Raw genomic sequence first — 12,164 nt, 5'->3', positions numbered from 1 at the left:
GAGTGTGCCTTTATTGAATAGTTCACAGGCTGGAGGAGTGGTGGAGGTAGAAGTAGGTAACTAAAAACTTTTTAAAAAACAGGCCAAAATTTAATTATATCAAGAAACTTCATCTAATACACAGATAGCTGACCTTTCACTCAATTTTTTTGGTTGATCTTTTAAAAAAATGAACTCACTTATTTTTGTTGGTTATTTTCCAGCAAACCTGGCATTGATGATTCATGGCCTACATCAGAGGATGAAGACTTCGATTTTGATACCAAGGTGAAATGCTCTGTCATAAAATTAATTTTCCTGCTCTGAATTTAGTTTTGTGCAGTACTTACTCTTGAAATTTAGTAGTGGTCTACCTATCATTATTTTATGATTATAATGGGAAATTGGTTAGAGAAAACTATCCTATATAATAAAGAGGTAATATGCAAATTGTCACACCCTCGCACAAGATGGCCAGCAGGGGAGGGCAGTTGTGGACGATCAGGCCAGCAGGGGAGGGCAGTTAGGGGCGACCAGACCAGCAGGGGAAGGCAGTTAGGGGTGACCAGGCCGGCAGGGGAGGTCACTTGGAGGGGACCAGGCCGTCAGGAGAGGGCAGTTAGGGGCGAACAGGTCGGCAGGGGAGGGCAGTTGGGGGCGATCGGGCTGGCAGGGGAGGGCAGTTGGGGTGATCAGGCCAGCAGGGGAGGGGTTAGGGGTGATCAGGCTGGAAGGCAGAATTGGTTAGGGGCAATCAGGCAGGCAGGCAGGCAAGCGGTTGGGAGCCAGCAGTCCCGGATTGTGAGAGGGTTGTTTGACTCACAACATCCCCATAGGGATCGGGCATAAACTGGCAGTCGGACATGCCCTGAGGGGTCCCAGATTGGAGAGGGCGCAGGCTGGGCTGAGGGGCACCCTTCTCCCACCCCAGTGCACAAATTTTGTGCACCGGGCCTCTAGTATTTGTAGAAATATGATGCACTGCATTTCTTATTTACTTTAGTTAGTACTGAAGGTAGGGGCTGAAAAAGAGAAAGAGCTGGAAAATATATAGTGATAGAAAATTATATTGGGGAAAAGTTTCCCACAATAGAGGAGATTTGAAATTTGGTCAAGGATAAGAATTTTTAATGTGACTTTTAAATCATATCAACATGACTTTTATAATATGCCTAAATGAATTCTTAAATGGATCTAATTACTTATTGTAGTAATCATGAAATCTTCCTAGTGCTTCTCAGTTCCAAAACAATATCATATAATATCTATTTTTTTTCTTGGGTATTTTCTGCTACCTTGTCTTTCAAATCACTGAATTGATCCTCTGCATCATCTAATCAGCTGTTGATTTTATCTAATGTATTCTTCATTGCAATTATTGTATTCTTTGGTTTTAACTATTTTTTTATGGTTTCTATGTCTTTTTTGTGTGTTTACTATCTTTGTTGAAGTTCTCACTGGGTTCATCTCTTCTTCTTTTAAATCAAGTAAGCATCTATATAACCAGTGTTTTGAACTCTCTACTTGGTAGATTGTTTGCCTCCATTTTGTTTATTTCTTTTTCTGAAATTTTTTCCTGTTCTTTCATTTGGGATGTTTCTTTGTCTCCTTATTTTGACTGCCTGTCTGGTTTTTTTTCTATGTATTAGGTAGAGTTGCTAAGTCTCCCAGTGTTGGCAGGGTGACCTTATGTAGTTGGTGTTCTATGGGGCCCAGTGGTATAGTATAGTCTCTCTGATCACCTGAGGTGGATGCTTTAGGGGTGTTCCTTATGTGGGTTGTATGTGCCCTCCTGTTGTACTTGAGCCTTGATTGCTATTGCCACATCAGTGGGTGAAACTGGACCTCAGGGTGATGTGTGTCATGACTGGTCCTGACTATAGTGGATGAGCTGTTGTATTCGGGGATCAACCTCATGGAGTAAAATTTACTGTGGCGGGCTCCGGTGCCTGTTGAGTCTATCCTTTGGGTTTGTGGAGCTAATTGGGTGGTGCTCTAGTGTGATCTGAAGCTTGTCACTGGATGAATTTCTGGGGCCTCTTGGGAAGGGTTCCAGTGCAGTACCTTGTCAGCTCCTGCTTATGGCTTGCCTGGGACACCTGGTAGGAGCTTCAAAGTGATCTGTGGTTGGTGGGTGCCTGCGCTTGGCTTGGAGGCTCCTGGGAGAAGCTATATTGTGATCCGAATCTGGCTGCCACTGTTGGGACTGAAGGCTGCTTAGCAAGAGTTACAGGGCGTGCCATGGTCTGGACCTTTATGAGATTTTAGGGAAATCCACAGCATGGGCCGAGGCCAGCAGCTTGTTAATAAGAGCCACAGAGAGAAGTTCTGGCCTGTGCATGAATTGGCTGTGATGGGTTCTCAGGAAATCACCAGGGTGTGGGGAATTTGATGGAGACTGAGGTTGGGAGTTCACCTACACCTGCCAGTTTTGTGTGGGGAGGTCTAAATAAAAAAACAAAATGGTGGAGAGAGCTTCTCCTCCACCCTTGCCCTGAAATCAGACCATTCAGTTCCTACTCCTATGTCCCTGATGCTTTTCAAGCTGCTGTCCCGCTCTGGAGCTCAAAGTGAGTGTGTCAGTGAGTGAGTAAGTGAGTTTGTGTGTGGACTCTAAGAGAAACACCAGGGACTCTAGCAGCCCTCTGTCTCACAGGATGGAATTCCCATTGATATTCAAAGTCAGATGCTGTGGGGACTCCTCTTCCCAATACTGCTGCTCTGGGCTCAGTCATTGCGAGACCAATGAAGCTAAGATATCCCTCCCAATTCTTAACTGGAAAACATGGGTGTAGGACCAGTCCATTTTACATCTTGCCCCTCCTACCAGTCTTTGGCTTCTTCTTGATATTCTTAGTTATAAGAATTCTGCTCAGCTAGTCTTCAGGTGGACCTCAAGGGTGGTGGTTCTACAATTTAATTGTTATTTTGATGTGGTTATGGAGCAGTTGAGCACAGCATTTACCTACTCCGCCATCTTGACCAGAAGCCAAGAAAATAAAGTTTTGTATTATATTTAAAAAGAATAGTTACCCAAAGTCCTATATCACCTTTTAAAAGTTCAAATTTTCAGATTGTTGTAATTATAGTTATTTAAATATTCATTTTAAATTCCCCGCATCACTATAAGCTACTAGTGGTTAGGAAACATAATTGTGCATATCCTGGAGCACCTACAAGGTCTTAATTTAAGAAGCATTTTTAATATTTTTAAATGTATATAAATGAACAGACAAATGTAGAGCTGTGTAATGAAATGTTGCAAGTAATATATACTGACATCAAACAATCTAATTAAATTAATTGAATTTCTAGAAATATGGCTTAACCATAATAGTCTCTTTTAATGTTTAGGATATATAAGTTCTATTGAGTTATGTTGAGGAAATATGTTATAAATAAGAAGGAAATGAGAATTTTGTGATATGTAGATACTGAATTATAGTATTTTTTTGTATCCTTCAATTTGATTTTAGACTAAAATGTTTTAACCTTTTCCTCATGTTTTAGCCCCATCTCATCTTCCATTAAATGTTTTTTCAAGCCATACAGTTCTCCTTTAAATCAGTTTATTAGGGTTATACTATGAACAAAAACCTCTATTTTATGTATTTTTATATATTTATACATTTTATATGTATTATGTAATATATTTATTTTATAAAAGTTTATATATTTTATGTAATATTTTTATATATAATATATTTATATAGTTTTATATTTTGTGTACTTTAATGTAATATAATTAAATATAAAACAGGCTTTTATTCATAGTCCTAATAACACCAATTAATATATTATTCAGGGATTATAAAGATATTCATATGTACTGAAATTCTATATATTTTTCTCTTCATATTATATTGTATTTATGCTTTCCTTGTTTTTCTTGTCTTAAGCTTATACTACTTGATTAACTGATTATATCTCATTTTATTCCTTTCTTTCTTTTCTCCCACCTTTTTCCTTCTGATTTACCACCAGCCTATTTTTTCCCTTGTAGAAAACATTTCTTCAGTGTCTGTGTTTTCAGTCCATCTCTGTCTCCATTGTCAACATATTTGGTCATGACTTTCTATTTACTATTCTCAGTCATGAGTCATTGCCCCACAGATTTAGTCTTTTATATTCTCTTTCTTGGAGGGAGTTGAATTTAAACAATCATTTCTTCTTAGCTTTTTTATAAACAGAATAGAAGAAACAACTTCATACTTTTTGCAATTCCAACCCATTTAAACATGATATTACTAAAAATTAAACTCTCGTACTTTCCCCCACAAGAGATAATTCATGTCAATAGAAATCAGGCAAATACATTACAAAATACAACAACTAATTTACATTTCTTAATACTAGTTTTTTTTGCAACAGTCCTATAAACTACCTAGGGATAAATTTTATAATCTATTGATATCAGAGTATTTGGGTAATATTTATTTACAGGTAAAAATGGTAACATTTTGGGGCTTGCTATGTCATCTTATAAACCTAACCCCATGAGAAGATGTAGGTTAGTAAATGGCAGAACTGGAATACAACTCTACATCTGAATGATTCCATTTTTGTGTGAGATCATATAGTAATGGTGAATATTATCATTATTGTTATCAAATTTGATACTTAAAGATATGATTTTTTTTTCTAGAATTTCATGAAGCCAAGCTTAGCAAAGCTAAAGACTGCTATTCAACAATCCCAGAAAAACAGTAAGCTATTTGAAGACTGTCTGTTCTTGATGTTATTCACTGATTTGAAATTACAGATATTTTTTATGTATTCTTTACTTTGTTTTACTGTAGTAGAAGCAAAATATGCCATTGTGAGATCAGAAAATAGGACCTTATATGAGGACAATAATTTTCATAGTGAAAATGAAGATGTGGTTGAAACCTTTCCCAACACATCAGAACAAATCCAGGGCTTTTCTCAACCTGCCTTTTCATCACTTGAACCTGTTCTAAAAGCTTCTCCTATGTCTTCAGCAGTCATTGGTCTTACAAAGGTAAGTTGTTTTATTTGTTTTTTAAAGTTTTTTCCTTTATAATAATCAGCTATAAGTAAGTAATTCAGAAGGGTCTGAGCACTTTTATTTTCATTACCTGGCTTTCTTTTCTTAATTTGCATGTAAAATGATTTTTCACATACCATCCCCCTAATCCTTATAGTAATGAAAAGGATTCCAGAAAGAAATAGAAGTCCTCAAGATCTTAATAGAAAACAAGTATAATAAGTAGAGCAATATGTGCACAGGATTAGGACTTATACAGGTTAATGGGAATAAACAGTTCTTACGTATGCCATAATGGAAGGAAAGAAGTTAGAAAGCAACTAGAAAGAACCGGTGGATGAATGTGAAGATGATGAAGGGGAAAAATTCATTTAAGAAGAGCAAGATGAAAAAAAAAATTTAATAAGAAAGTGAAGATAAGGGGATTATTATAAAGACACAACAGAAATAGGGACTTAAGTAATGGTAGGAACTCATATTATGAAATATGATAGAAATAATTTTAAATGCAAATTAAGAAAAGAAAGCCAGTTAATGAAAAAAAAAGTTCTCAGACTCTTATGAATTAGTTATAGCTGATTTTTATGAAGAACTGAAGGAAATTTAATTCTCACTTTTGTTTGGTTAGTAATATTTTTATTTTTGAAATTAATCCTTGCCCAAGGACATGTTTTACTGATTTGATAGAGTGACACATTGATGTATGAGAGAAAATCCAGCAAATAAAAAAGAAAGAAAAGAAAATCAATTGGTTGCCTCCCGTATGTGCTCCCATCAGGGATTGAACCTGCAACCTAGGTATTTTGCCCTGACTCAGGGGTAGGGAACGTCCAACCTGTGGGCCCTATAAGGCCCAATAAATCATTTGGTCATACCCTGCTAGGGCAGTAGGTGTGAGTTAATTAAATGTTTGATCAAATATAGTAGGCTAATTTTAAGTTGATAATTTTGTATGGCCTGCGAATGTTGTTATAAATATCCAAATGGCCCTTGGCAGAAAAAAGGTTCCCCTTTTAGGTACGAGGAACTATGCTCCAACCAACTGAGCACACCAGTCAGAGCTATTAAAGTTTTAATTTGAAGTATGTTTTTTTATTATTTTTTTTATTATTATTATTTTTTTTATTTTTATTTATTTTTTATTGCTTAAAGCATTACAAAGGGTATTACATATGTGTCCTTTTTTTCCCCGCCCTTGACAATACCCCGGCTTCCCCTACCCCCCAGTGTCTTATGTCCATTGGTTATGCTCATATGCATGCATACAAGTCCTTCAGTTGATCTCTTACCCCCCTCCCTCCTGCCCCCCAACCCTCCCCAGCCTTCCCGCTGCAGTTTGACAATCTGTGTGAGGCAGCTCTGCCTCTGTATCTATTATTGTTCAAAAGTTTATAATGGTTTCTATTATCCATGAATGAGTGAGATTATGTGGTATTTTTCCTTCATTGACTGGCTTATTTCACTTAGCATAATGCTCTCCAGCTCCATGCCGTTGCAAATTGTAAGAGTTCCTTCTTTTTTACAGTAGCATAGTATTCCATCATGTAGATGTACCACAGTTTTCTAATCCATTCATCTACTGATGGGCACTTAGGCTGTTTCCAGATCTTAGCTATGGTGAATTGTGCTGCTATGAACATATAGGTGCATATATCCTTTCTGATTGGTGTTTCTGGTTTCTTGGGATATATTCCTAGAAGTGGGATCACAGGGTCAAATGGGAGTTCCATTTCCAGTTTTTTGAGGAAACTCCATACTGTTGAAGTATGTTTTTTTTTTAAATCCTCACATTGAAGTTTAATAAGTTGACATCTTATATTTTACCTAGCAAAACCTATGTTCCTAAATAATGCAATTTGAAATCTGTTTTAGGTCTTACAAGATTTATAAGAATTATGAATTTTTGGCCCTTCTTTTTCTTGCTGTTTCTAACATCTCACTGTTTTGTATATACTTAACATTCTAAATTAACTTATCTTACTGTTTGGTATAATCTGGATAGGTGTTTTAGATTTTTTTGTCAGTAGAGAGAGAAAATAAATAAGCATTTTATTTAGTTTTTTTCATGACTTAAAATAAAAAATTATGTAAATGTGGTTCTTTTTTTTTCTTGTTTTTTAATATTTTTTAAATTGATTCAGAGAGGAAGAGAGAGGGAGAGATAGAAACATCAATGATGAGAGAGAATCATTGATAGGCTGCTTCCTGCATGTCCCCTACTAGGGATTGAGGCTGCAACCTGGGCATGTGTCCTGACCTGAAATCAAACCATGATTTCCTGGTACATAGGTTGACACTCAACCACTGAGCCACACCAGCCAGGCGTAAATGAGGTTCTTAATCTCTGTTCATTAAATGACAAATAAATTTTAAACTGAAATTCTCCTAAATAAAAAGAAATAATAATAATTACCTTTTTCTGTAAAGATTCATTTAAAAAAATTTTTTTAATTGTATGATTTCTTTTATATAAAATACCCAGAATAAGTTAATCTATAGAGATAGAAAGCAGGTTAGTGCTTGCCAGGGGTTAGGGGTGGGAGGAATTGGGAGTGTCTTTTTAATGGGAATGGGGTTTCCTTTTGGGGTGATTGAAGATGTTTTAGAACTAGAGGTGATGGTTGCACAATATTGTGAATATACCAAATACTACTGAATTTTTCACTTTATAAAGGTTAATTTTATGTTTTATGAACTTTACCTCACTAAATAAAGAATACTGTCATAACAACAACTAATCGATTAAATTAAGATCATGTTACACTTTATTTATAATCTAAAAGTTACCGTTGGCAATTAGTGTTATTTAATATTTGTTTCAAATGTACAGCATATCCCTGGTCAGTGTGACTAAGTGGTTAGAGCATTGGCCCTTGGACTCAAGTGTCATAGGTTCTATTCCCAGTCAAGGGCAGGTGCCTGGGTTGTGGGTTTGCTCCCTGTCCCCACTTGGGGCACGTGTGGGAGGCAACCAGTTGATGTGTTTCTCTCACATCAATGTTTCTCTCTGACTCTCTCTCTGCCTCTCTTTCTCTCCCTACCTTCCACTCTCTCTGAAAAGTAATGGAAAAAATGTCCTGAGGTGAGGATTAATAACAACAGCAAAATGGATAGTATAGTGGTTTGACAGTTATATAATTTATAAAGTTATCCCCCTGGTAATACTAGTACCTATGCTGTACTTTATATCCCCTTGACTATTTTTTGTAAATTTCTATTCCCTTCACCTCTTTCCCTTATCTCCTCTACTCCATTCCCATTTGGCAACCCTTTAGTGTTTGTTCACTATGTATGAGTCTGTTTCTGTTTTTTTGTTTCTTTATTTTATTTTTTAAATTCCACATATTAATGAAATCATATGGTATTTGTCTTGTCTGACTTATTTCACTTAGCATAATTCCCTATAGGTCTATCCATTTCACAAATGGTAAGGTTTTATTCTTTTTTATGTTAGAGTAATTTTCCATTGTAAATATTCACTAAATCTTCTTTATCCAATAGTCTATTGATGGGTACTTGGGTTGCTTCCATATCTTGGCTATTATAAAAAACACTGCAGTGAACAGAGGGGTGCAATGCATATATCTTTTCAAATTAGTGTTTTGGATTTCTCAAATATATTCCTAGTAGTGGAATTGCTAGGTCATATAGTAGTTCTATTTTTAATTTTTTTGCGGAAACTCCACACTGTTTTTCCATATGGGTTGCACCAATTTGCAATCTCAACAACTGCACGAGAGTTCCCTTTCTTCACATCCTAACCAACAGTTGTTGTTTGTTGATTAGCCATTCTGACAGGTATGAGGTAATTTCTCACTGGTCTTAATTTGCATTTCTCTGATGATTAGTGACATGGAGAATCTTTTTATATGCCTTTTTGCCATCTGTATGTCCTCTTAGGAGAAAGTCTATTCAGGTTTTCTGCCCATTTTTAATTAGATTATTTGTGGTGGTGGTGGTGTTGAGTTGTTTAAGTAATTTATAAATTTTGGATATTAACACCTTAGGAGATGTATTATTGGTTAATATGTTCTCCCATTCAGTAGGTTGTCTTTTTGCTTTGTTTATGGTTTTCTTTGCCGTACAAAACATTTTCGTTTGGTGTAGTCCCATTTGTTTGTTTTTCTTTTGTTTCCCTTGCCCAAGGAGACATATCAGAAAACAATTTTACTAAGAGTAATGTCATAATTTATTGTTTTTTGTTTTTCTCTAGAACTTTGATGGTTTCAGGTCTTATATTTAATTATTTTAATCCATTTTGAGTTTATCCTTATATATGGTATAAGAAGGTGGTGTAGGGTTTTAGATTTTTAAAAAATTTATCTGTCCAAGTTTTCCATCACTATTTATTGAAGAGATTGTCTTCCCTTCATTGTATACTATTGCTTTTTTTTCATATATTGATTAAATATAGAAGCATGGCTTTATTTTTTGGGTATTCTATTCTGTTTCCTTGGTCTATGAGTCTGTTTTTATGTCAGTACCATGCTGTTTTCATTACTATAGCCTTGTAGTATAGTTTGATATCAGGTAGAGTGATACCCCCGGCTTTATTATTCCTTTTCAAGATTCCCTGTGGTTATTCAAGGTCTTTTGTGATTCCTTATAAATTTTAGGATTATTTGTTCTAGTTCTGTAAAAAATGCCATTGGTATTTTTCAGGGACCATGTTGAATCTGTAGATTGTTTAGGGTAGTCTGGACATTTTAACAATGTTAATTATTTCTATTCATGAGCATGGCATATGCTTACATTTATTTGCATCTTCTTTTACTTTTTTTTTTTTTTCCGGTGTCTTATAATTTTCTGAGTACAGGTCTTTTACTTCCTTGGTTAAATTTATTCCTTGCCCAAGTTGATTTGGCTTAGTGGATAGAGCATTGGCCTGCGGACTGGAGGGTCCTGGGCTCGATTCCGGTCAAGGGCACATGCCTGGGTTGCAGGCTTGATCCCCAGTAGGGGGCGTGTAGGAGGCAGCCAATCAATGATTCTCTTTCATCATTGATGTTTCTGTCTCTCTCCCTCTCACTCTCCCTTCCTCTCTTAAATCAATAAAAATATGTTTAAAAATTTATTCCTAGGTATTTTATTTCTTTTTGATGCAATTATAAATGGGATTGTTTTCTTAATTTCATTTTTGGTTGTTTATTATTGATGTATAAAAATGCAACTAATTTCTGAATATTAATTTTGTATCCTGCTACATTACTGAAATCATGCATCAGTTCTAATAGTTTTTTGGTGTAATTGTTCAGGGTTTTTATATATGGTATTATGTCATCTCCAGATAATGATAGTATTACTTCTTCCTTTCCAGATTAGATGCCTTTTATTTCTTTTTCTTGTCTGATTGCTGTAGCTAGAACTTCTAATACTATGTTGAATAAAAGTGGTGAAGTGGACTTAAAAAAGTCTATAGTAAAAGACAAAGAAGGACATTACATAATGATAAAGGGATCAGTGCAACAAGAGAATATAGTCTCTGTAAACATGTATGCATTCTACATAGGAACACCTAAATATATAAAGCAAATCATGATGGACATAAAGGGAGAGATCAACAGTAATACAGTCATAGTAGGGGACTTTAATACCCCATTGACATCAATAGATAGAATTTTCAGATAGCAGACTTAAATAATACATTTGAGTAGATGGATTTAATTGATATTTTTAGAGTTTTCACCCCAAAGGAGAAGAATATACATTTTTAAAAAGTGTACATGGAACATTTTCCAAGATAGACCATGTTTTAGGTCACCAAACAAGTCTCAATAAATATTAAAAGATTGAAATTATATCAAGCATATTCTTTGGCCACAAAGTACAAGAAGAAAACTGAAAAACATACAAACGCATGGAGGCTAAATAACATGTTACTAAACAATGATTGGGTTAACAATGAGATAATGAAAGAAATAAGATACCTTGAGACAAATGAAAATTCATACTAATACAGACCTACCTTAAGAAACAAGAAAAAGATCAAACAATTTAACCTTATACCCGAAGGAACTAGAGAAAGAACAACAAGCAAAGTCAAGAGTAGAAGGAAAGGAATAATAAAGATCAGAGAGGTAATAAATGAAGTATAATCCATAAGAAAAAAACAAAACAAAACAAAACAAAAAATCAATGAAACCAGGAACTGGTTCTTTAAAAGAATAAATAAGGTTGCTAAACCTTTTATGAGACTCATTAAGAAAAAAAGGGAGAGGACACAAATGAAAGGGAAGTGACAATTGATACCCCAGAAATACAAAGGGTTATAAGAAGATACTAAAAACAATTATATACTAAAAAATTGAACAACCTAGATGAAATGAACAAGTTCCTAGAAACAAAATATTACAAAATTAAATCAAGAAATATTAAATCTGAACAGATAAATTACTACCAATAAAATTGAATCAGTAATAATAATAAAAAAACTCTCAACAAACAGAAGTTCTAGATTAGATGGCTTTACAGGTGAATTTTACTAAACAGTCAATGAAGAACTAACACCTATCCTTCTGAAACTATTTCAAATAATTCAAAAGGAGGGAAGGCTCCCAAGCTTATTTTACGATGCCAGTGTTATCCTGACTCCAAAACTAGACAAAGATATTACCAAAAAAAAAAAAAAGGGAAATTATAGGCCAGTATTCCTGATGAACATACATGTAGAAATCCTCAAAAAAATATTAGCAAACTAAATTTAGCAATACATTAAAAAGATCATACACCATGGTCAAGTGGGATTTACCCCTGGTATACATGGTTGGTTTAATATCTGCAAATCAATTAATGTGTTATACTAAATAAACAAAAGGAAGGATAAAAATCACATGATCATATCAATAGATTCAGTGACAGCATTTGATAAAATCCAGCATCCAGTTACAATAAGAGCTCTTAGCATAGTGGGAATAGAGGGAACATTCCTCAACATAATAAAAATCCTCTATGACAAACTCACAGCTAGCATTGTACTTTATGGAAAAAGCTAAAGTCATTTTCCTTAAGATCATGTTTTACATTTTAAAATCATCAAGTGGGCTCATTTAAGACATATCAGTTAACATTGTTTTCTAAGCAGCTACTTGGTTTGTTGCAGTGGCTGCAAAGATTTATATTGTGCAGACATCACATGTTATTTATTCACTCCCCTATGGATGGATAGCTAGTTGTTTTC

The 12,164-nt window shown here is 34.9% G+C and overlaps 1 protein-coding gene across 8 annotated transcripts in view; it reads left to right on the top strand.

Annotated features, from left to right (window-relative positions):
• Window positions 1-12,164, top strand: part of LOC102422911 (ankyrin repeat domain-containing protein 26) — a 106,600-nt gene that overhangs the window by 22,974 nt on the left and 71,462 nt on the right. For all 8 annotated transcript variants that reach the window (XM_014463861.2, XM_023761971.1, XM_023761970.1 and 5 more), the window contains exons 7-9: window positions 204-267; window positions 4,625-4,685; window positions 4,779-4,981. In XM_014463861.2, coding sequence (XP_014319347.1) covers window positions 204-267; window positions 4,625-4,685; window positions 4,779-4,981 — 328 coding nt within the window. The remainder of the gene's footprint in view (window positions 1-203; window positions 268-4,624; window positions 4,686-4,778; window positions 4,982-12,164) is intronic.

This window comes from Myotis lucifugus, unplaced genomic scaffold (assembly GCF_000147115.1).
Source record: "Myotis lucifugus unplaced genomic scaffold, Myoluc2.0 scaffold_223, whole genome shotgun sequence".
Lineage (NCBI taxonomy): Eukaryota > Metazoa > Chordata > Mammalia > Chiroptera > Vespertilionidae > Myotis > Myotis lucifugus.
Note: the sequence above shows the minus strand (reverse complement) of the source record. Positions and strands in the feature narration are given on the sequence as shown.